Source organism: Catharus ustulatus, chromosome 3 (assembly GCF_009819885.2).
Source record: "Catharus ustulatus isolate bCatUst1 chromosome 3, bCatUst1.pri.v2, whole genome shotgun sequence".
Classification (NCBI taxonomy): Eukaryota; Metazoa; Chordata; class Aves; order Passeriformes; family Turdidae; genus Catharus; species Catharus ustulatus.
Window position 1 is genome coordinate 55,223,496 of NC_046223.1, and position 25,182 is coordinate 55,248,677.

At 40.2% G+C, this 25,182-nt stretch overlaps 1 protein-coding gene across 3 annotated transcripts in view; it reads right to left on the minus strand.

Moving 5' to 3' along the window:
• Positions 1-25,182, minus strand: part of SYNJ2 (synaptojanin 2) — a 67,394-nt gene that overhangs the window by 20,003 nt on the left and 22,209 nt on the right. For all 3 annotated transcript variants that reach the window (XM_033056786.2, XM_033056787.1, XM_033056788.1), the window contains 11 exons: positions 18,535-18,618; positions 16,700-16,761; positions 13,899-13,995; positions 9,926-10,098; positions 9,442-9,523; positions 9,063-9,212; positions 8,800-8,965; positions 6,773-6,964; positions 4,599-4,683; positions 3,165-3,305; positions 148-340 (listed from right to left, as the gene is read on the minus strand). In XM_033056786.2, the coding sequence (XP_032912677.1) occupies positions 148-340; positions 3,165-3,305; positions 4,599-4,683; positions 6,773-6,964; positions 8,800-8,965; positions 9,063-9,212; positions 9,442-9,523; positions 9,926-10,098; positions 13,899-13,995; positions 16,700-16,761; positions 18,535-18,618 (1,425 nt within the window). The remainder of the gene's footprint in view (positions 1-147; positions 341-3,164; positions 3,306-4,598; positions 4,684-6,772; positions 6,965-8,799; positions 8,966-9,062; positions 9,213-9,441; positions 9,524-9,925; positions 10,099-13,898; positions 13,996-16,699; positions 16,762-18,534; positions 18,619-25,182) is intronic.

Consider the following 25,182-nt stretch of genomic DNA (forward strand, 5'->3'; position numbering starts at 1 on the left):
ATTTATTTGCTAACATTTCCTTTAACACTTTCTTTCATGGTACTGAGATGTTTTCTTTGATGACCTGTCATCCAAGGCAGCCTGAAAACAGCTTTCACGATGCACCTTTATCTCCAATGTTTTTAGCACACATACATCTACACTTACCATTGGGAAGCTGAGTTTCTGTGTGATTTCTTTATAATCTTCATTCCTCTCTTTCACCTGTGTCTGCCCAGCAGTCAAATGACTGCATATAAAGCAGAAACTGGTACTATAGAACTGAAAACGAATGCTCACTGCCCCTTTATTCCCAGCTTTTCCTCCCATTCCTGTCTTCACGGTGTCTATTGCTACATCCCTGCATTAAAAAAAAATAGAAAGAGAACAGAGTAAAGGGCTTCAGAGACAAAGATTCAATTAACTTTGACTGCAACATAAAGGGAAAAGCCAGTTTACAATGCTATGTCTTCTCCCCTCTAGAAAGCTTGCTGCTTTTAGGGACATCTTTTAGTTTCTTGATGCTCATGTACTTATGTTTCAAGGTAGGTATAATACAATAGCACAGAAATAAAACTATTCAAAAATATTTTTCTCCTTTTCTTGTCCCTTCCAAGGGACCAGCAAGACCTTATTTCCAAAATAATGGGAATTTCTATAGAATATATTTTTCAACTCTACCTCTACCACGGTCCTTAAAATATTGGCAATATCTAAATTTACTAGTATGCTTCCTTTTACTTTTGAACATATGGGAATCTGCTTTCCAGACAGTTAACAATTTACTGTTCATATGTGTTGAAATCCAACTTCACATTTCATGATGGATTTTCCATTTGATTAAAGAGCAACAGATCATAACCTATAATTCATTAAATCAGATGTGATAAAATCAGAGATTATTGGATACCACTACTTATATGTAACTTCTCAAATGAGTTCTGAACTGATGACAAATTGCTTAAGGTCTCCTTGTTGATAATTACTTAGTATTTAAACGTGATGATTAGCACACAGTTCACTACCGAAAAAAAAAAAAAAAGGAAAAAAAAAGCAGACCACCTGCTCTCAGGGCAATTTCTCCCAAATAACCAGGCTACTCCAAGAACAAAGCATGGCTCTCTGATCAGATGAGTAAATGATGAGATCATTGCTGTAGCCAACCCCAGCAACATGCATGTGTTTCCCAGTGAGAAAATTTTACTTTCCAGAAAAAACGTCAAGCAGAGCTGACTAGAATATTACTGATTTTAAGAAGGGACATGCAGAAAACTGGTAAGTTTTATTTGAGCTATTCTCAGAAATTCGTTATCTAAATGATGCAAGATGTTACAAGGTCTCCTTTCCCCACCCCCTTCATTTTCTTCTCTCTTCCTCCCCCATCTTTTGTACCTTTTTTCTCTCTCTTTAATTTCCTGTCTTTTCCTGACAGCAGGACACCACCAGAAGACACCCTCAGGGAGGCAAAGGAGGAACATCAAAGTTTTCTATGAAACAATGGGTTTTAAACACTCCTACAGAAGCACTTCAGTCTTTTCACTCTAAAGTTCTCTCTTCCTGCTGCCTGCCTATCCATCTCCTGACTGGAATTCAACTGGTTGTTCAAAGATTATGCTGAGATAACCCACTGTATTTCATCAGTCCTTTCACTGATGTATAAACCAGCTATTGTCCCATTATTTCTCTATTCTCTATCTTCTGTCTAAATCTTTTCAATCTCTGTAAGCATTTTTTTGCACTTGTGATCATTTTTCCTTCCCTTTTCTAGACATGGGGAAAATATGCAAGCACACAGGTTACGTTTGATTATGCTCACATATCAGCACATCAGCATTAAATGATGAAACTTGGTCACTAAAATCAAACCTTTCCCTTTTTCTCTTGAGTTTCAAAGGGCTACATCCAATTTCAGGCAGTTTGACAACTGCAACAGAACCACTGTGCTGTTCTGTTTCTGATTTCCATTTAAACCATTCATTTCCTACTGGATTACTCAGTATTTTTGTAAGCCGGATGAAAAGTCAGAAAATGAAACACTTCTCCTCTGGACAACTTCATAGTAGCAAAAAAAAAAATTCTTTAAAATAAGTTTGAAGAAAGATTACTGGAAATCGGCAAAGCAAGACCATCAGAGTTACCTGGATTGCTCTGTCTAGCTTACAGCACCTGATGTTGCACAAGCTCTGTTCTGAGGTCTTCATTAGATAAGAGATCACAGGGAAGAAAGAGGCAGCTTTTGATATTTTAATCACAAAATGCAGTGGCCAATCAGTGCCCTAATAGGGGGTAGAGGAGTGTTTGGATCTCAGAGCTTTAAGGTCAGACACATGCCCAAAGATAGTTTTGGCTAATTATTCACTTCCTAACCATTTACATTTAGCCTGCATAATTCTTTTACACTTAGCCTGCACAATTCTTGCCTACAGCAAGAGCATTTTAATGCCAGTATTTCCATGGGTTGGTAATCTAGGAGGAGTTTGGTCACTCTCCAGGGACAGCTGAGCTAGTAAGCAGAGGATACACAGCTCTGCACCCTCCTGATTGGGCACACAGTTCTGGTTCTCATGACACCTGGGAAAGACAAACACTTTATAGGTTCTCTTTCCTCTCAATAAAATGCCAAGAGGTAAAATTAGCTCTCTTTCCCCCATTCTTTTCAGGTCTAGAACTACCTGTTTCCACAAGAAAACAGGGCTAGAACTAAAACTTACCCTTCAGGCAGAGGCAGGCACTTGCCTTCATTCAGTGCATCAAACAGTTTCGGATTTACTAGCCTGGGTCATTCCTTTCCAGAAAGATAGCACCCAAACAAGATGTTCCACCCTGACTGCCCACATGGAGCATGCCTGGGTTTTCAGCTAACTGGAGAAAGATACTGAGGCTGCCTGGTTTTTGTGCTATCCAGAGAGATGGACTCCAGCCTATTGCTGTCTGGAAGCATGCCTTTTCTCCATACTGAGCAGGTTTGCACGACTCCCACCAAGATGAGCAACCCTCCTCTCCATATTCTTTGGCCACACTCCAACACCAGATGCTACTGAAGATACAGGTTGGGTTTTGGGGTTTTGTTGGTTTGTTGCTTTTGTTAGGCTAGTTTTATTTTAGGGTAGTTTTTTTCGTTTTGGTTTAGTTTGCTGGGTTTTTTGGGTGGGTGTTTTTTTGTTTGGTTTGGCTTTTTATTTTACCTGATGAAGGGGACATGATATGGTCGTACAAAGATGAAAAGACAAACACCAACAAGCTGTGCTGATGTCAGCTGAATGTAGCGATGAGTCCTGGAAATAGCTTTTTGAAGCTGCTCTCCCCACATTTTTCTATTCGTTGTACTGGAACAAACATAAAATCATTTAATGGAATCAAAAGAAACCACATACAGTCAATAAAATGAACAGATTAACTCTGCCTTAGGTTTACAGACATCCCACTAGGCTGTAGAGCTTGAAGTGTTGTGGAATGCATGACAGAGACCGATAATACCTCCTTGTAAGCATCCTAGAGTTAGCAGGGTCAGTGAGCCCAGGCACAGCACACAAATACAGTTATCCTGCTTTCTGGATGTGTGAGGAATTTTGTCTACTACACTTAGAAATATCCACACTCACATGACATAGGATACACCCATTCACTGGGGATAACTGGAAGTTGATTACAACAATCATAACCATAAAAACAAATTTTCATATCAGTCTCATGACTTGTAAGATTTCCTGTGCTCACAGTGGAGAGATCTTGGGATTTTTTGACAGGAAGGTGACTGGCTACTCACGACTGTTGGCTGTTCATGGCTAAAGTTTGTGAATAGCTGCATATACACCTTCACTTCAGTGAATCCAGCTTTTTCCTTTCTTCAAAGCAAACATATCCATGCAGACATACTGCCAGCCCAGCAGCCACACTAAGCACTGCTGTAATTTCTCATTCCCAAAACAGACAACTAAATGGTCAGTCTGATGAATCAGCATTGGAAACATGATCTTCAGGGTTCCACCTCCATTCAGATTCACAAGGACCAGTAAACACAACAGCCTACTGGACATGCTGATATGCCAACCTTAGGCTTTGCATTTAACCTCTTCTCTAGTCGTAACTTTCACAAATACAATTAGTCACAGAGACATTTTTAGACAATTTTAGAATTCCCACATGAATGGCAATTAGGTTTGAATTAATTGAGCACATTTTTCCAACATCAGACAGGAATTTGAGGACAAGTGTTAAATCAATCTCAACCATCAGAATTCTTCTCTGCCAACATAAAGACTTAAGAGACTTAGCAAATAGTGTGTTCTACTGTACCGAAGTTCACAGAGAAAGAGCATTTTCAACACCATCCCAGTGACATTTGTTAATAGGAAACATATTTCCAGCTATAGTTGCAAACAACAGATTTGGAAGGGAGTATTCAATACAAGTGACCAAAAAAATGAACACGGTCAGTTCCTTTGGGAAGATTATGTTCTTTTTGTTGGGGTTTTGTTTGGTTGGCTGGTTTGGTTTGTTTACAGTTGCGAGGGATTTTTTGGTTGGTTGGTTTTTCAGGTTGGTTGATTAGAGGTTTTCGTTATTGGTTTTGTTTGTGTGGTGTTTTTGTTGTTTTGGTTTTGGTTTTTTTTACATACCTGGCATTCACAATATTCCCTGCACTTAACTCAACCATCTCTTCAAATCCCACTGCAAATATGTCAGGAGGGCAGTTATCATCATCTGTTGGCAGGAAGGAAGTCATACCAGAATTACTATTTTGTTGTTTCTTCTAATGACTTGTATTCTAATTTCTGTCAGAGATCCTTCCTGTAGTTCTATCTTGTGTATCCCCTGCCAAGCTATACATATTCATAGCTCCTTTAATCTAATCTCATAAAACATCCCCTGCAGTTCTTCTGAAATTTTTTTCCTGGTTTTCTCCCACCAGCTGGTCTCCATCTTTCTTGCAGAAAGCAGCTCAGAACAGAACATTATATTGTAGCAGCCTTAAGATCTCTCTCCCCCACCCCACACATCACTAAAGCCACATCTCATTATTGACCATCTCTTACCTGCTTGTCATTTTACCCAACATGGTCTTCCTTTCTGACACAAACTCTTAAGTAACTGAACTTAATTATCCACACACCAGTATGTCACCTCCATCTCAATGCCTTTAGTAAATTTATCTAGTTTAAGATTAAGAACACATTTGAGGTTTCTTCTTGCCTTCTTTCTTCCAAGTCCTTCTTAGATAGATCACCCTAGAGCACAGTGACCCCCACCCCCTCTTCCCTGGCTCTGTGGGTATTACTCTAAGGAAACACCAAAGACCAGATGCTCTCATAAAATAATGTGAAGCAAATCTGTTGACCCATTAGGTCTGTCCATTGCCTAAAAAATTTTTTTCCAAGTATCATATGTCAACAGTGACAGCGACTTAATTCAACACGAAGAGCTAAATATAGACAAACATAGGAACCTAAATCAGATCTGACTCAGAAATCACAAATAAAAAGTAAAATATGCAGCAACTCTGTACAAACACAAGGGTGAAACTAGCATGACAGCTAGCCTCCTTTACTAGTTAAACCAGACAGGCACTGTCACATTTATTTCCCATTAATAATTTTGGACATCTGTCTGGGAACACTTGCCCATTTGTGCAGGCACTGCACTGATATTAACATGGAACAGACATTTGCATGGTCACACCTTAGCCCTGCCCATTCACATAACTCAGCTCTCTTCCAGAAGTTACTCAGACCTACCATGTCACAGCTGCCTGCTCCATGTAGCCCTGCTCCTCTGGCTCTCTCAGAGGACAGTCTGGCAAGGCTAACACACGACAGGCTCTCAACACATTTTAGTGTTATGGGCACAGTCATGTGCTAACACATCTCAAGTGTTTCTGGAACAGACTAATCCCTTACCTAGGCTGCTCAGAATACAGTGGTTTGCACCCAATCACATATGATTCAGGAGCTAAGGGTTCAAATGAGACAACTTGAACAAGGGAGCCAAGGATTTAAGGAATGTATTCCTGAGCTACAAGGTTACGTACAGCACTATGCCTGTGATGCCTGCAGGAAACTAAATGTTCCACTCTAATAACAAAAGCATGGGTTTTGCTCTAGCTTTGCAACCACTTAATTTTTAAATGACAGAATGTTCCCTTTTCATTTACCTTAATCAAAACTTTGTAAATCCATTACAATAACTGACCTTGTTCCATAAATAAGAAATTCAGCAGCCAATTTCATGAAGCCATAAGCATAAGAGTTTTCTATACTGCTAAAGAAAGGAAATAAAACCTTCAACAAAGTAAATCTTTTTGTCTGAAGGCTTTGATAGCAACATTTCCACACAAGCTTGTAGTCCAGGTTATACAGATATATTTAGCTCCAGATAAGGGACCAAGGAGATGCTCTGATGGCACCTAAGCATGTAGATCCCACTCACAATAAAGAACAAAGAACAGAGATGTGGAAGGAGAAAATGACATGCAGGGTGCAGAATAGGCAGATACATCCCTCAATGGGATTCAGAGAGAGCTCTGAATTCTGACCTACTGAAGGTTTGAAACAGTCACGTGGACTGTTATAAAGTGTTCAATGAACTCTGACTGTCAGGAGCTCTTCACACATCATTCCACTTCTGCAGGGCAGCAGCAGAAGCATGGAGAGGCTGAATACACCCCTAAGAACTGACAGAAAACATCCTCCAAAATGTACTGCCTTTGAACGGCTGGTCAAATCTTGTGTCCTGACTCACTGTCTCTAGAGACGCCAGCAAATGCTGCTTACACATTTTGACTGTGAAATCTTACCTTGAAATTCTGAAACCCCTGAGAGCTTGGGAGAATCCAGCAGCCAGTCTGTCAGCTCACTGGTACCAAGGATGTTGCTTCGAAACTGCTTTCCCCCATTCACATTCCAGGTCCCTGTGGCAACACGAACACGCTTGGAGCTTGTGAATTCAAACTGACGCTCTGACATGGCCTTCAGAATACTTGGAGTTACTGACAGAAGAGGGGAGAGAGAAAGATAGTGTGTAAAAGAAGAATGTGCTGTAAAAGGACAGAAACCATCTACACTGCAGCAGCACAGTCACTCTGAAATAATACTACCCTAAGTGCAACAATACAAAAGGTAGGGAATAACTCTTATGGCAATGGCAATAGCTACAAGATAACTGAGGTTGATGTCAGCAATTTCTCTTCCACAAACCAGGCTCCCTTTAAAGCCTGGGAATGGCTGGTTACTCACTTGCAGCTTACATTTTTCTGTACTTCTTCAAGTAATAAGCAAAAAATTCTTTTATCTCCTGTAATCTTTTCTGTTTAGTCTGCATCACTGTCATGGTTTAACCCCATCGGGCAATGAGTGCTTGGTAGTGCTTATCCCAGCCACTCACTCACTCCCTGCCCCTACAGCAAAATGCTGGAGAGAATTGCAAGAGTAAAAGTGAGAAAACCCATGGATTGCGATAAAGACAGTTTAACGGGACAGACAAGGGGGAAAAAAAGGATATCAGAATATCAGAATTAGAATATACAAAAAAAGTGTGGCACAGTGCCCAGCCAGTTCAAAAACAGCAGCCCTAAGTCAGCTTTCCCCCTCCCCAATTTATATACCAAGCATGGCATCATTTAGTTTGGAATATTCCTTTAGACATTTGGAGTCAACTGTCCCGGCTGCATCCCCTCCCAGCTTCTTGTAGCCCTCCAGCCTTCTGAATGGGAGAGGATGAGAAGCTGGAAAGCCTTTGACTTAATACAAACACTATACAGCAACAACTAAAACCCTCAGTGTTCTACCAGCCTGCTGTGGTTTAAACCCAGCTGGCAACCAAGTACAACACACCCTCACTCATTCACTAGTCTCATATTAAATCCAAAACACAACATCATACCACACACTAGGAAGCCAATGAACTCTATTCCTGAAACCAGAACAAGAAATCAAATATGTCAGAAGTTACAATTTAAGCCCTTAGAAGTTTAGAATGTGGAAGGAAAGATGGAGAGAAGCACAATCTCACATCAGTACAAATCTAACACTGCCATGACTCTCTAGCCTAATAAGAACTCCTCAAAAAAACCCTGCTATATTTACTAACTTTTTCTGAGTATAGAAAATTAGCAGTGTGCTTTTGCTGTCTCAGCAAATGAACTAGAGTTAATCTTTAACCACCTGAGTTGCATTGGCAGTCAGGCATAGAGAAGTAATCTATATTTTCCTTGTGGTTGACATCAGGGAACCAGCCCAGGACTGAAGTGGTGCTGAATGGTTCTCTGGAGTAAACTGGCCACCAAATACTCGTTGTGGGTGAAATGATCCTATATTTTGAATATAAATATCTTCTCAGAGAGAGCTGAGTTTATTCTAGATGGGTGCAAACAAATGTGTCTATGCTGTGGACTATTAGGGACCTGGAACAAAGCAGGAAATGAACTAAAATAACGGAGATGTGCCTTTATAGATCCAAATGCTAAAAGCATGTGTAAACAGCAAGGGCATGACTAAGGAGATACAAAGGCTGAGCTCAAGAGACTTCCTCAAGATAAACTCAGATAGGACAGACTGGGAATATAGCCCTAAAATCCTTCCATCTGGTCCAACTCTAAACTGTCAGGGAATATCACTATCGAAGAGCAGAAAAACATACTCAAAAGTTCAAAACAAAATATGAGAAATATGCACAAGAGTTGTGCTATGGTCACTTGAAAGTAGTACTTTAAACAACAGCTCTGTGCAAAAGCCACTTTTTTCTTTTTCAAAAGGGTACAATTGCTTATATCTGACAGCTAAAAGCAGATGCAAAAACAAAGGGAAGGGTTTACACTGGCTTTACCCAGCAGTGCAGTCTGGTCCATGAGCATCTTGCCTTTGTCTGCATATTCCTCTCGGTAGAAGTCACCCATGAGCAGCAACTCGATGGCTTCTTGCTTTACTGTATCAAAGAAATTTGACTGGATGGTACGAGACACAGAGCGGGCACCATCCTTGAGCTTCCCAACCTACATCAGATAGGAATTACAAATGCAAGTGGCACTGAAGTACAAATAGGACATCTTTATTTACTTGTAAATAAAGAGTTTTGCCATTTTTCTTTACCTTGTTCTTCCCCTCAACAGCACGATTGCCACTAAATACTCTGCTCAGATTTTGACCATTGAGAGTCCACATCTCCTTGTAGGATTCCACAAAGCGCTCAATTATAGGTTTAGAATTCAAATCAAGGCTCTCTAATTGAGCAAACAGTATCTGGATTAGGTGCAGATGGAGGAAAAAAAACACAAAAAAGAAACCAACATTGTTTACAAATGTGTTTTTGCTTTTTGCCCTCAGTATTCCAGCCAGCACCATTCTGTATCATAGAGCAGGCAAGACAGACCCATGTAACTGAGACTTACAGCTTCTTTCCTGTCTTTCGCATGGAACAGGCAATGTATGTACTACCGGTATCCCACGGAAGGTCCTCTGACAAACTCACCTCCTGGGCAACGAAGGACTGTACACTATTAGAACGATCCAGGCAGTCCAAACAATTCATTCGAAAAGTACCTGTCTGCAGACTTTGATAACCAAACACAAGAGAAGGGAGGAGAAAATGGTGTATTTTAAAATAACATCTAATCATGAGTTGACCGAACAAGATCATCAAATGTTCAGCCTGAATATACCCACCCACGTTTCGACAGTGCAAGCACACTGTGCACAATATATTCCATTAACACATCTAATTACTTCACTACATCTGCAATACTATATTAGCAAATCCATGCACTAACAAATTTGCAGATTTGAAACCATGGAGATGTAATTAAGCCAAATCATTGATTTAGCACCAAGACTACACTTTGTTGCCAAATTTTATTTCAAGATGGTCAATTTACAGTCATGGTCCAAACACAGCAAGAAAGCTGGGAAGGCCAGGACAAAGCACTACACTGGGACAGAGGGGCAGAGACACTCACCATGGACTTACATGCTTGCGCTTTGTGAAGATTCCAAAGTCTTCCCAGTGCAACTTCAGCTGAGGCCTCAGCAAATTTTCCAGTTTCTCAGTTTTCCCCCCTTTTGCAAATTGGTGGTAGTCAAAGTTTATCATGGGACTGTCTTCCGCATGGGAAGAGGCCCATAGCAGTTTCTGTTTAGATAAGAGAATGAAGGAAAACAAATCCTGCTCAAGCCACATGTAAGGATTGATAACAGCATGATTTTATCATTAATAAGCCTTGACTGTTAATCACATAGTTCGTAGGGAATTTTCAGAGGCCAGACATGAAAAAAGCAACCAAAGTTCCCCGTTTGTTTTCTTCACAGAAGTAAACCTGACTGTTAGAACCCAATTTTCCTGCAGGGGAACTCAAACTGTAACTGTAAAGTATACATCAGAATTATGCCTTGGCTGGTGGCAGCCCTGCAGTGCATGAGCATGAGGGTGGACAGCACTAGCAATGATCTAGGCAGGCTCAGGGGGAGGAAGTAAGTAAGCAATTATACCCTGGGAAATGCACTATAAAGTGTTTGTGGTAAACTGCAGAAGTTAAAGAAGATGCACAAATAGCCTCACTATTTCATCTCCAATTTCAATGACCTCACACACATTTCCGTAATCACCACAAATTTCATTAAGGTATCTGCAACGGCTACAACAGTAATACAGTAATTTCACGAAATAAAGCCGCAAGGACTATAAGCCGCATCTCTGGGTGTTGGCAAACATTTCATTCTTTGTCCATAAATAAGCCGCACCTGAGTATAAGCCACTCTGTCATTCGCAGGGAGGACACGCGTGCAACAAAGTTGCCAAATAGTAACAGAATCGCGGGATCGCGGGGTTTATTGGCTCGGCTAAGGCTGTGCAGGCTCGGCCCACTCCGGGCTGCCGACTGGGCCAGGTGGCCCAGCTCGGTGGGGCCGCTTGGGGCCGGCTGCCGCTGCTGCCAGGCTTGCTTGCCCCAGCCCAGTGCTGCCCCATGGTGGCAGGCAGGGACAGAGCCTGCCGGCACCCGCCACGGCGGGCGGGGAAGGAGCACCCCCGCTCCTGTGGCGGCGGTAGGCGGGGGTGGAGCCTGCCTGCTCCTGCTGTGGCAGGCAGGGGCAGGAGCCCCCCCACTTACCCCACGGGCCATGGGGATGGTAGCACGGAGCCCCCGCCTCCTCCCCGAGCCGTGGGGATGTCAGCACAGAGCCCCCCGCCTCTCCCCCACCTGAAGGAGGGAGCTCCCCCGCCTCCCTCCCCCACCCCCGCGCTGCCGCCGCTGAGCTGGCCCCACCTGCCGTGCAACACAGTAACCAATTTGTAACAATCACGAAATCCTGGGTTTTACTGGCAGGTGCTCGGCTCAGCACCCTGGCTGGCACTTCGGGGTTGTAAATGTCAGAAAATTATTCACATGTTAGCTGCTCCTGAGTGTAAGCCGCATTTCCGATGTGGAAGCAAAATTTTAGTCAAAATGGTGCGGTTTGTATTCGTGAAATTACTGTACATCCTGTTCTCCACAAGAAAGGTAAAGAGAACCATTTCATTAACTCAAACTCTGCAAGCCTTTGTCTACTCTCTTCCCTCCTCCACATTCTCACCCCAAGAGATGGATGCTTTTCTCCATTTACATTGTGACACACACTGGACAAAACAAAACTGATATTACATTTAAAGTGTACATGTAGCAGTTACACCAGCATAACTGTATTGAGTAAGCCATTAAGCCTTTCCTGCAGAAAGAAATTTAAAGGCAGTGCTTGGAAAGAGATCTGTAAAATGTATTTCATTAGACTCTTACTGTTGACACCCCAATCTGCCCTGACAGATGCTGGCACTAGTAATGCACTTGAGGATGGCATTTACCCACTGCTGCAGTGTAAATTATTGTCAGAGTATTTGCAACTCTACACTACAGCCCTGCTTTTACTGTAAACATAATTACATCTGTTATAGGGGATGCTTATGGGAGGAACAGCATTTCCTGGGAACAGTATTGATTTTTGGTCTGGTTTGATTCAGGTAATAGACAATGAATGGTAAATGAATGGTAACCGTGACATTCTGATCAAGAGAGGCCAGCAGCTGTAATTACAAGAATAATTTGAACCAACGCTGATAAGAATTACAAAGGTTGAAGTAAGAGTGGAGAGAAAAGAAAGAAATAAAAGCAAAAAAATGATGGAAAAACTAATGACAAGAGGCAAGCTTGCAACCCTAATCACACTCCTATGCATTACCTGAATTTTAATTCAAGCCCTTTAAAATCACCAAAGTAAAATTAACTCTATATTCTTTCCCAACATCCATTTCCTAAAACACAAAGGTAAAGAAATGACCAAGGAGTAATTTTGAATTAATACAAAGCTTTGGTTTTCAGTGATGTCAGTCTAAATTAGTTGAGCTTACAGGGAATTTTCAGAGTTCATTAATTTTTAAAATAAACAAACATGTAACAACTTAAAGAAAACAGCATTTATTCAAATTGAATTAACAAATGCAAGGTATTTATGATGGTCTTAGAGATGCCTGGTTTCTGACTCAATGTCTGGTTGCATGATATTGGCTAGAATATGATCTTCAAGAATGTGAGAGTTTGAGAAAATATCAGTATCAGATTATCAACTAATGTCATATTTTTATCCATGTAAATAATTTCAGTTTTTCAGAATTGGTCCTCTTTTATCTTTAAATTTCAGTGGGGTTTGCAAAACAAACTAGAAAAACTGTTTTAAAGAGAGGGAAACCAAAAGATTACAGAGGCTTAGCTGTGTCATGCAGAAATTCAGTAAGAAGCTGAAAACAGAAACAAAGAACAGACTTCAGACCTGTGCCTTCCTCACTGCCTCGCAAGTTTTAGTCATTAATCATTTTCTTTGGCCACATTCTGTACAAGGGGAGACCTTCACTTCATAATTTTCTGCTAGGGAAGTAGATAGTCCTTCCCAGGTCTTTTGCAGGAGGAGGAAATGGTGACACAGAAAAACTGACAAAAAACTTGACACTCCCTGTAAGTTTACTATTGCAACAGAGAGGAAAAAAAATCGGGCACCACTATTCAACCACAGTTTTTATTTTGCTTAGTTTCACATAGCAAATGCTTCAGCTAGAACTGCTGGTATTATTCTTTACCAATGGTATATACATGGCACTTACTACAGGTGTGTACTTAAATATTGTTAGTTTTAGGAACACAGTCTCTGAAGTATCCATGTCAGTCTGCTAAAGCAGGAGGCACTTAATGAGGCAGACTTCCATCAGCCTCCAGCCAGATTCAGGCAGCTATTGTACTGCTGCAAATCCCACTCAGTGCCAATCTGTGGCTTTAAGCCACACTAGTTTTAAAAAGAATACCACACCAGAAAACAGCACAGCTTTAGTTCTATAATGCCTGACATCCTTGCTTTCAGGTGTTAGTTGTACCTGGGACACTTAAGGGCCAGGAAAATATCTCTCCATATATCAAACTGTCATCTGGTGCTCAGGCAGTCAATTCCCAATCAGTGTTAGATAGCTATTTCCCATTACTATCAGAGCAAGACAGCTTAGTGATGCTAAGTCACCATGCTCAGTCATCAAGGCTCAGGACCCAGTCCCCAGGCAGCTCTGGTGATCCCAGGGGGCCCCTGACTGCATAGGTGGCTACATACAATGTCAAAGGTGGCTATGATTCGCTTTTGCAAATGTGAACTATCCTGAGGAGTACTCAGGTAATTTCTTTTTAAGTTTGGTTAAAGAGAATGTATGTAAATGTATGAAGAAATAAGCAGAAAGAAAGTGCGGGAAACTAAGCCATGAAACCAAGAAGTACTATTCCCAGTATGTAACATACTGGTAAACAGTTAACATAATCTCTTTAGAAATACTATTCATCACCTCCTGGGCCAGAAGGAAAACAGAAGAACATGGAGGCTCAAGGGAAATCAGAAAATTATTTTAAAAATGAAAATTATTGCTTTTACCTTAAAAGCTCTGTTGAGCACCTCCTCTCCTCCTCTGCTTCCCAACAGGTTAACGATCACTTGTTTTCCATATTGCTCTTTCAGAAGCATCATATGCCTACAGCAAAAGTAACCATAACAGGTACTAAACAAAACTAAGTTATGTTGCCTACTGCCATTTTCAAAATTCGAAGTAGTGATCACTTCATCCAGCAAAAAGTGTTAGCCACACCATCTACAGACATCTTTCTCAGTTTTCCTTGCAGTCAATTATTAAAGTAAAAATGGTGAAAGTATGCAATTAATAGATACAGTATTCTGTATTGAACTTAAAGAAAGAAGTGTCTTAGGAAATAGGCCCCAAATCTTTTATGTCACTGTTAGCTTTGACATTACTCTTTACACTCCTACCTCCTGGCTGTTAGCTTGAGAACCACACAGGAAAGACAAGAAGAGAGGAAAACATACTACACTTCAACAGGAATTGCCTGGCATCTTGCAGAGCTGAGACTAAGAGTCAGTAGCAGCAATGGGACCTACAACTCCCGTGCTAAGGCCAGAGAGGTCCAAACACATGTCACAGGTGACAGGGTTCAAGTATCTCTGAGCTACAGCAACATGGAAACATTCACTCTGAACTCAAATCAAGCTGGAAGATGAGTAATCATAACAACTGTGGCACTGGACAAGAACAAAGGTCCTTTTAGCCAAGTTGTCTGGCCCATATTCTGCAGGAAGAGCACAAAATAGGACAAGTGGGTTGGATTTTTTGGTCTATGTCACAAAAATCTCAAAGCTTGACATTTAGGGACTCTCAAGTTAAGAGCTTTTAGCCAGATGCCAAAACACCCATTCTCCCCTCAATACATCTTTTTTAAGTTGGCATACATGGTCTGCAGAAGCAGTGCTAGCTCATCAAGAAAGAATTTGATCTTAAAGTTGATTTCCATCATGTACATACAACATTGTAGTAGTATTTAAGAGGAAGTTGGATAGAAATAGACAAGAAAAATAAGCACTCACAAAAAGGAGAAATTATTACATGCTGCAAAATAGCGTGTCATGGCAAAGTATAAGAAAACGCATCTTCTGGCATTACTCTTTAAACTCTTTAACCAGAAATAAGTTACACAGAAAATCATGGAAGAGGAGAAAAGAAAGAAGTCATCACCACTGCCTTCAGACACACAGCTAAATATATTTTCTGGTGCATTCTTTATTCTGCAATTAGTCCTCTGTATGCCAGCTCATCCCATATAGTTGCACCCCTCTGATCCCAGCGTCAAGATCCTACCTCTCTGCCAGTGTTGCTTTCTTACAACAAAAATACTGAAGCTCAAATCACTTGTTTGAATACTGTAAGCAAAGCTCCCTGTGGATTTCTCATGGAGAGAGGTAGAGGATGAAAAAAATATCTAATGAAATTACTATCCATTTCTCACATGGTTAAATGTAACAGGCTAAATTAACATCTCAGAAAAAACTGTAGCAGGTTGTTAAATTCCAGTGTACTTTTCCACAGAAGCAGTCACTTACTCCTTGCCCATTTTCAAAGGACTGTCTTTTGCAGATCTGTAAAGAGAGAGATCCCTAAGTTCATCTAACCTATGGGCACAAGAGAAAGAACAAATAGAGCAAGTTTATCCTTATGTTTACCTTTCTTAGGAGAAAGCTATTCACCAGCTGTATTAGGGTCAGGGCTAAAAGGTCTTACAAAGTTGTTCCTTCCTGAGGTACTCTCAATTTCATGGGCAGTAGAAGAAGATGCTGAAAAAGCTACTGTTTTCTTCTTACATGAAATATCTCTGTTGTGAAAGGCAAACCTCTAAGGATGGAGCTTCAGGGACACTGGCAGGGCAAGTTACCACAGCACCAGATGGCCACAAGACCAAGAGTCTCAAAGGCACTTGAATTCAGTAGGATTTAAGAGCCTTAAAAGCTTGGAGAATGTAGGCCAAGAACCTCTGGAGCAGAAACTGCTATGGTGCACAGCCCCTTTATATTCTAATCTAATCTGGGTCTTCAGTGTTGCAAAACCATTAACAGTCAATAATGTCCTGTGTGCTAACAACTGCGGTAATAAAGGAGCCTTACTCAAAATCAACACACAACCTGATCTGCCAAAACCAAACCAAAACAAATTAATCACTTGACCTGCACTTACAAGGTGAAAATTTCCCACAGACCAAATTCTTCATGTGCTTTTCAGGCACTGTTCCCATGGTATCAGTAGAAACACACCCTCAGAGAACAGCATTTCCTAGTCAGACATTCAAAGGCATCAAGCTAATGCATGTCTTCTACAGTTTCCAGCTGACAAACAGAGTCTTAAAGGTTTAAAAACGTTTACAAGCCAGTCTTTGCATAAAATAGAAAACATCAGCATAATAGCATCATACAACACTGGTCACAGAATAAGGCACTGCTATTTCTGTGTAGGAGTAAAACAATGAAGAGAAGACCAAATCCAGAATGGAGTGAAAGCAGTGTTAAATCTTTAACTACTTCTGTTAGAGTGGTAAAGCAAGCATATTCTGTGTACCATAAGTGTAAACTCACATCTGTTGGCTCACAAAGGTTTGCACAAACCTTTCTTTTGCATATCACTCAGTACCAAATTGATTCAACTACCACTGAAAACAAGAAGGAAAAAAACACCAAAAAAGTAACTAAATTAAGTAAACCAATCTGTCACACCTGGGGGATTTGCTACATCATCTGAAAGATGTTTCACATCTCATGATTTTCTAGGAAGACAAAGTTGTGGAACTTTGGGTACACGCCAGGCTGCTGTGTCAATTCCAAAGTGGAATGAAACGTACCTGTCAAAGGCAGGTGCATTGGCTTCCAGACCTCTGTTAAGCCTTAAATGGCGGGAACCAACCTAAAATAAAATATTAGAAGACCAAGAAAGAGAAAACACTTCTTAAACTGCAAGACTCATAAGTCACTAGATGTCTCCCTTTTTCCTTCAGAGAAAAACATTTTTTTTAACAGCACCAGACATCTCTTACAGACTCCAACCACCCCCACACATAATATCCTTAACACAAAAGCCCCAGCTTTTATTAGACAACATTTACAATTACAAGTGGAAACACAATTACCATTAAGCAAAGGATACCTACACATCTTTTTATGGCCAAACAAATCACATCTCTTTGCCAGCTTCCTCTTGCAAATAGCACACATTGCCTCACATGAGTATTCTGTGAGCCTAGCATTCTTACAGCCCTTGCCTTGGTAGAGAGGGCTGCATTTATGCCAGTTCCATGCATTGTGTATTCTGACTTCTTTCAAAAGTATCAGAACAGAGATTCAAGTTTTGAATCTATGAAGGATTAAATGCTGTACCATCAAACTAATAGGTCTTTTGATACAGACATCAACAACAGTAGCCTCAAGTTCCTTTTGAATGGTAGCTACTGTTACAACATTATTACAGAGGGCTTATTTCCTCTCCAAAAACTACATTTCTAAATTCAGATAGGATCATGCCTTGTTTCCTATATTCATCATCTTTATTTGTTTTTCATGAGGTTGGTTTCTGCAGTTCTTTCTAACACAAGTGCCAGTACATTCACACTCAAGGAGTAGGAGTACATAATCTAATCCAGATTAGGCAAAAAAACCCAGGCCTACTAAAAAATCAAAAATTCTTTTTAACTAGAGATAACCCACTAGCCAAAAATACTTGAGGGAACGCTCGATGGCTCTGTAACATACAGAACAACAGTGCTGGATACAGCTGGATACAGGGCACAATCATACAGAAAAACTTGTTTTATAAAAAGAAGCAAGTATTGCACCAGATGGTGTTAAAAGATAACAGAAATCCTTTAGTAATTTCTTTTTGTGCTAAATCCAGTGCCTCTGAATAGTAAATAGGTTCTTGTTTAGTGATCAAAAAAAGTATCACATAACCTTTAAAATATCTTCAAAAATCAGTTATGTGATGTACTTTCTCTACTAACACACACAAATCTATGGGCATATTCATTTCAGTTGCTTAACCCTCTTAACAGAGTGTGCTAGGAAGATTCTTATTTGGGCTTACAACAGTATATAAACTGCAAGTCACAGACCATATGCAACCCACTAAATTTGATGCGATAATCTCATGATGAAATTCTACATTTCCGCCTCACAAAAGATCAGATTAGATCATGATTACCCTTTTGACCAAAATCTCAAAACCACACCATCCAGACATTTTACTTTGTTTCAAGGTAGCATGCTCCTATAGAGCACTGGTATCCCTAGATACTCCAGTTGTATTGTGGAGGTCAGTATCACCAAGCCAACCAGGCATTTCAGAGGAATAAGTTATTCCAAATAAAACTGAAAATGTTATAAAGATATAGCTGTAAGCTTCAGTTTATAACATTAGGACACAGTCCCTTAAAAACAGTTCCCTGTAGAGGCATTCAAACACAGAAAAAATTTAAACTTCAGTCACCTATAGCCATTAGTCTGGTATAGTTCTGTTTATCTAAACACACAAAATTTCCTACAAGGTAAACCTAAAATGCAAGAGCTCAGCACTTTCACAGAATGAGCTTTGAAGTTAATTTAAAAAAAAAAATTTAAAAAGTTAATTCTAAATTGTAAATAGCAAGAGAGAGAAGCAAGGTAGGCTTTCTGATTACTTATTTACCTGAAGCCTCGTTTGCTCCCAAAACAGTGGAACAGAACCTCTGATCTGCACAAAAGAAGAGACATCATCATCCAAGAAAATTGTCTGCAAAAACAAAATAAAGGAGAGGAGTTCTGCAGTCAGATCTATCAGCGTGTGGCCCCTTCATCAGGTGACAGTTAAAGACACTGAACTCAAAGGGTAAAAAAAGTAAACCATGTATCTCCCTGTATCCACTTACCGCTCAGCCTCTTTTCCATAGTCTCACAGGCAGTGGAACAAAGCACAACGTATTTGCTTTCATGTCATCACAGCAGATTCAATTCACTTCTCACCAGGAACAAGAGAAAACTTAAAACACCACCACATCTTTCACCCACAATCAAGATAGACTTGATCTACTGGTGGAGACACTCGGAAAGACCAGGCATATACTCTCCTGCTGTCCCTCTCACAAAACTTAACTGTGCAAAATGTCATTGCTCCTTGTGACTGATGATGGCTAACGTCAGGTGGGGGATAAGCTTATCTCTTGCTGTATTTACCATTTCTTATTTCACTGCGTGCTGTGTCTTGTCAGAGAATCCAAATAAAACTCTGTGAGACCAGCAGCTTTGCCACTCCCATTCTGAGGTACAGTGAACAGCAACGTGATCTTTTCCAGGGGGCTTACAGTGAGAGGTTCCAAATTCTCCCCTCACTTTCCCACCCAAACTCCCCCTTTATGTGTCCTCATGATCCTTGTTAACAAGCTGATTTTGGATCAAATCTATACAAACACTGATTTCTCCTTTTGCCTCCCCTGTTCACAGTCCCCAGTCAAAGTGTTATGTTAGCTTAGCATGAAAGGTACTATCTTCAGATTCAATATGACCACAGAGCAACTGTGCAAAGCCCAGCTCACTCCTCTGGCCTATACTTAGCAGTGGAATCCTGGCTGCTCTCCACTGGGGATACATGATACACATCTCCGTTATCTCATGCATGACAATGACTGCTCTGCAGCCCTGGGGAGGAATGGTATCCAGGTTATCCAGGTAGCTGCACTCACCACATCGTATCATTTGGCACAGCTGCTGCCAGCTAGCTAGCAGCTTTGAAAACAGAATCAAACATGAAAACGGATTTCTCTACAGCTTTAAAGTGTTTCATCTTTTTGGATTTGCCACTAGATGTGGCCAATGGCTGGCTCAGGGAAAGTGCCCGACCTTGACCTTTAATCTTCATACGCATTATCAATGTACAGTTTATAGAGCTGCATGTGTGAAAAAAATAAGAGGTATGTGCATAAAATTGGTGACAAAACATGTATCTAATATTTTTTCAGAGCACTTAAAACTGTCTCCATTTCACCAAGACGAAAGATTTAAGTGGCTTCATTGTGGTCACAATGTCAATGCAAGAAGGATAGCCAGCCCAGACATAGTGCAAAACTATGTTTTGATCTTTTTAACCTTTCACCAAAGCATTAAGAACCCTTTTCTCTGTTACATTCCATCCTAGCACAACCCCTGCAAGAGAGGGGTTGCTCAGAAAAGCTTTTGTGCAAGGCCTGTGCCACAGTTTGAGTAATGAGGCTCTAAAACATGCTCTACCAGTAAAGTTTTCTTAACCTTATTGGCAGCTGAGTGCAGGAGCTAAATACCATGGCAACACACTGGTGCACCTTTTCTTTATACATTTGTGCTCAGAAGAGTTCATTCCTCCTGCAGCTGGACTACTAGAGGAATAAGCAGCCCCACCTTCTTCCTCTATCATATTCTCCCAGAGACTGGTCATGCCAAGATGAGTCAGAGACTTTTACACACTGAATCATGTTTTCACTCACAGCCATGGACCCAAAGAACCTCATTCCAAGGTAAAGTAAATTAATAGCACTACTTCAGCCTCAGCATTATCCTGACTATTACTAAATGAAGATCAGGACCTGAATCTGTGCAAAAAAAGATTCAGGACTGGCTTACTTAAAATTTTGACACCAATCATCACCTTAGCAATTAGTGAGTAGAAATGAAGCATCTAATGGTGACAAACACAGACAAAGCTTGTACCTGAAGTATAAGGTGGCCACTCAAACAGCTTGCCACAGAGGATCAGTTTTCTTTACAGTTTTCTGGGAACTCTCTGTTTCCACACCTAACTGCAAAACTGGCAGCTCAAGTATTTATTTGACCAGCTCTTCTAGACATCCAGTTGCAAATCTCTAGACCCACTGATTAACAGACAGTAATTTTAATTCAGTACCTGCAGTTTAACATCCTTCTGAGTTACAGTTTAAATCGAAAGAATTCCCTCAGTTACAGACTATGAACATATAACCTACCTTCTTCCTGCCAAATACAGAAGAAAAATACTGACCAAAAATTTCTTCATTAGCGGATGCTCTATTTCCACTTATTAGTGAGTTAACAGATGTTTGTTACCAGTACCACGCATATTTTCTGTTCACTGGTTTTGACCCATTGCCTCTTCTGTTTTCTGCTCGATTAAGCTATTTGGAGAATTGAACAACCAATCAAAATATTTAAACTATTTGATCATTCCTGTAACCTAAACAGGATGCCTAAACCTTGATGTGATGGGCTGGAGGACCCTGTGTCAAGCTAAGGTCTAATACAGGACTCTCCTATGATGGCAGAGGATTTCAAAGAAACTGACATTTTTTATCTATGTTGCCATGTAGCTTTTAGAAATCAGATGAGGTTTTTGAACTGGGAGCACAACCTCTCCAACACAGTCATTCACAAGAAAGTACTTTTTTTTTCTGTTCACTTACAGGGCTCATCATTATGTTCTCTGGAGCAATTTCTGGTATTTCACAATCCTTTCACCTCATTCTAATGACCCAAATGAAACCAAAATTATTTTCTTCCAAGCTGCCAGCAAGTTGGAAAAAGACCTAATATTTTTTTAATGAGTGGGAGACTCATTAAAATGACTTTTCTGCCAGTCATTCCTTCCTAAACAGACTCTTCATTTCATTAAACATTACAGCTGTGCAAATCTTCCCTCAATTTCAGTAATACCCACTAGCCTTAATTTACCACTCCAAGGAAAATGACCCTTGATCCTGACACTGTCTTTTAGTGTACATGTCTCTTGATCTTACAATATTAGTGGCAACGGACTTCCTACCAGCACACTTGTTAAGCAAGCAGGTTTAAAGACTAAGACAACTTTCCAGATCAGGAACGGACATAATCTTAGCAGCCACATACACTGTAAGAAACCCTATTTGCTAAAATCTTAAATAAGCACTGATAATACATTTAGGTTGAAATTACACTCATAAATAAAAGATTCCATCTTCATTGCTTATGCATGGGCAAGTTTAGTTTCTTTTCTCATACTCTTCACAGTCTTGATCAGTTTTTGTCACAATGTCATGTTTTCTACAAGCACATCTTTTCCACTTTTTTTTGTTCTAGTTTTGACTTTATTACCCTGTCCTCTAGCAGAGCCATTTTCCTTATTCTAAGGTATTAGACAAAAGATGAACAGTTATTTAAGGAAAGAAACTTAAAGAAAAGGAAAATGCCTTATGTCCAGAATTTTCCTGTCCTCCATATTCCTTTTCTCACGGACAAGAAGATCATACTGGTTTTTCTCCTGAAGTTCAAAAGCCATCAGTTGCTTTTTGGACAACACTTGCTCATTAGGATTCATACATACTGCTGAATCTCTGTCTTTATGGAATCCTATCTCTTTTCTTAGATCCAAAATGACAGCAAGTTGGTGCCTATACACCCCAGGGAGAATGTTCATTTCAACTCCAATTCCTACCAAAACACTTGAGGACTACTTCATTAATCTCAAAGGTTCTGGCCCATACTACAATCCAATCCAGCCAGCTGCACGAACTTTCAGACTAGCTTCTCATCAGACAACAGTGTGGCAACTTGATAGTTAACCCACATGGATGACCTGTTTACCTTAACAATAGATTACTTGGCCTAGGGTCTCTGGTGGTAGAATTTGCCAAGTTTTTCTTTCAACTTCTGTGGTCTTACACTTTCTTTGTGGTTTCTTTCTCCAACTCAGGACCAAGGGTGATAGTACTGACAGTTCAACATGACAATTTTCAATCTTTCTCTTCTGTTGCACAGAGCCAGACCTTGCCCCTGCAATCCAAGGATCTTTCCTGGTAAACAAGTGAAATGCACAGGTATTGCTAAAAAGCTTCTGGGCAAGAAGCAAACATCTGTGTCAACCCACTGTGTTCTAATCCCAGCATGCTGTGCCCATTTATTGCTTGGAAAAATTTATTCACTAATCTCCATCACTCAGCTTCATTAGAAAAAAATAATCATCCGGACACAACTTTAAACAACAAAATTCATTACAGACTCAAGAGGTACACAGAGACACAGTCCCAGATGGCTTATTCAGGGATCCCCAGCTCTGCCACACAAGGAGTATGGACAGCAGATGGCCTAAACATACCTCTCTGTGAGTCCCTTTAGCTCAGACCATGGGACCCAAAGACATGTTTGCCAAAATATTTTTTTTTGCCTTGCCTGGGGTCATACTAAAACTTGATCCAGAAAATAAATCAACCACATGATTGCATCCATTCCTCTCCTAGAGAGCTATCCAACACAGTCTAGGAGGTATTGTGAAATAGCGATAATTTTCCTTAATCCATGCCTGACATTTTTTTCTGAAATTGGAAGAAAGGGACAGTTAATTCAAACTCACGGTATTTCCTTTTAAGGCTTTCTCAAGGTTTCAATTTTTTTTACTCAACAATTCCATTAAGGTGAAAAAACTGAAACCATTTATTTTACTTTGGTTAATTAGAATTGTTCCTTGTAACCCATATACTAAGATTTTAGTATAACTCTTTGGAGGACAACTGGAAGTACAGCTGAAATATTAACAGTAACAGGCACACAAACGAAATGAAGAAAGCATTTCTAGTTCCTCAAAACTATCAGAAGAAAAGAATTACAAAAATGCAACACAGTCTCAACTTCAAAGGACTACCAGGGGAGGAAGAAAAGGTGAAGGGAAACATTTAAGCTACAACTGAGAAACAGAGACTGATTTTAAAGCTACTTGAAAATTAACTGCAATACCGCAAGCACTGCAAGTAGAAAGGGCTACCATCCTATTATAAAATATTTATCAGCAAATCTGAAAGTATACATTGAAGGAATTGCCCTAATTTCCTTTAATTTTGTTTTCCCTTACAATTTTGTTTTTCCTAGAATATTTTCTTTCTTCTTTCTCCATAAAGACACAAGCCAAATGATCAAAAAGCATAAGGATATACTAGTTTTCGGGGGTTTTTTTAAGAAAAAGTGAAGATATTTTACATTTTCCCCGTTCTTCTCAACCACTGAGTCACAGCAGTTAAGTGAGCCCACAAAAAAATGACTCATTGCAGAGCTGAAATGCCACAAGGTTAACTCAGTGGGAGACAAAAGCATACCATCTATGCGTAAAAGAGCTGCCTGGAGATAAGATTAATTGTTTCTCCCCCTTCTAAAAACAGAAAAATGTTACAAGTAATTCCTACAAAGAGGGGAAAAGTCCCAGGTTTTCAGAATCCTAGGGTGCTATTTATCCATGAAAGCACATAGCCAACATGCCCTTATACTGTACAGGCTGCAGCAAATGGAAACAAAATGTTACTCAGCCAAGATATTACTTCACAGCAGATTAGTCAGTCGTTTACTATGAAAGTAGGAGAGAGTTTATTCTCGGACTCTTCCTTCCTAATGGCAAGGAGATGCCAGCTTGAACTGGATCTCAGGCATCCTAGTGGTTAGCCCAACTTTGCTTTCTGAGGACATGCAGCTTGGTAAAACTAGTGTTTAGCACCATTACTAACAGCAACCTTCTTTTCTTTGTTTTTAGAAACCAAGCAAAACCACACACCCTTTAAAACTGCAAACTCTTGCTATAATTTTGAACCCACTCAAGCCTTTCACCCTAAAACCATTTCATCCTTGCACTTTTCCTTACCCAGTCAAAAAAAAAATTCAAAAGCCGTCAGTTCTCCCACTTCAGCATCTGGCTGAACAGGAAAAAAGCACAGCAATTCCCATGAAGGGCCTGACCCAGACCCAGCTAAGGGAAGCATCAGCAATCAAGTACTGTTTTACCACTCACCAGGAACCAGTCCTCAGATTTTCTGCTGGAATGCAAAGATCACTTTATTTTTCATGCTAATCATTTGTACATACTGTGATTTACTCTAGTAATGTAACAAAATAACATGAGTTACTACTAGCCCACCTAGTGAGCAGGAGAGCAGAATATTTCCCATAAGTCAACTGCTAAGTGCAGTGCCCACAAATGTGAAACTCACTGAAAAAAAAGCTGACAATCCTTACTAACATTTTCTTTCCCCAGCATTTCAGCAAGAGAACATTCCTCAAATCCTGAGTAACAGGATTAGTGCTTTGCACTAATATTCATAAGAAGATGCTCAACTAAAATAGCAGAATGTACCAGGTATCACTTAAAATCTCCTTTCTTCTGTTCCCAGGTTCCAGGTGAAAAGTCCACCTTTGAGTAAGTAGACATAGGTGTATCTCCCAATGCACTGACAGACTTTCTAGAAAGGTGTCAATGTTGCAAAACTTGACTTGCAATTGCTTTGGAGCAGTGGCACACAAGAGAATTATTAGCAGATATTTCAGAGGCTGACATTGGAGATCC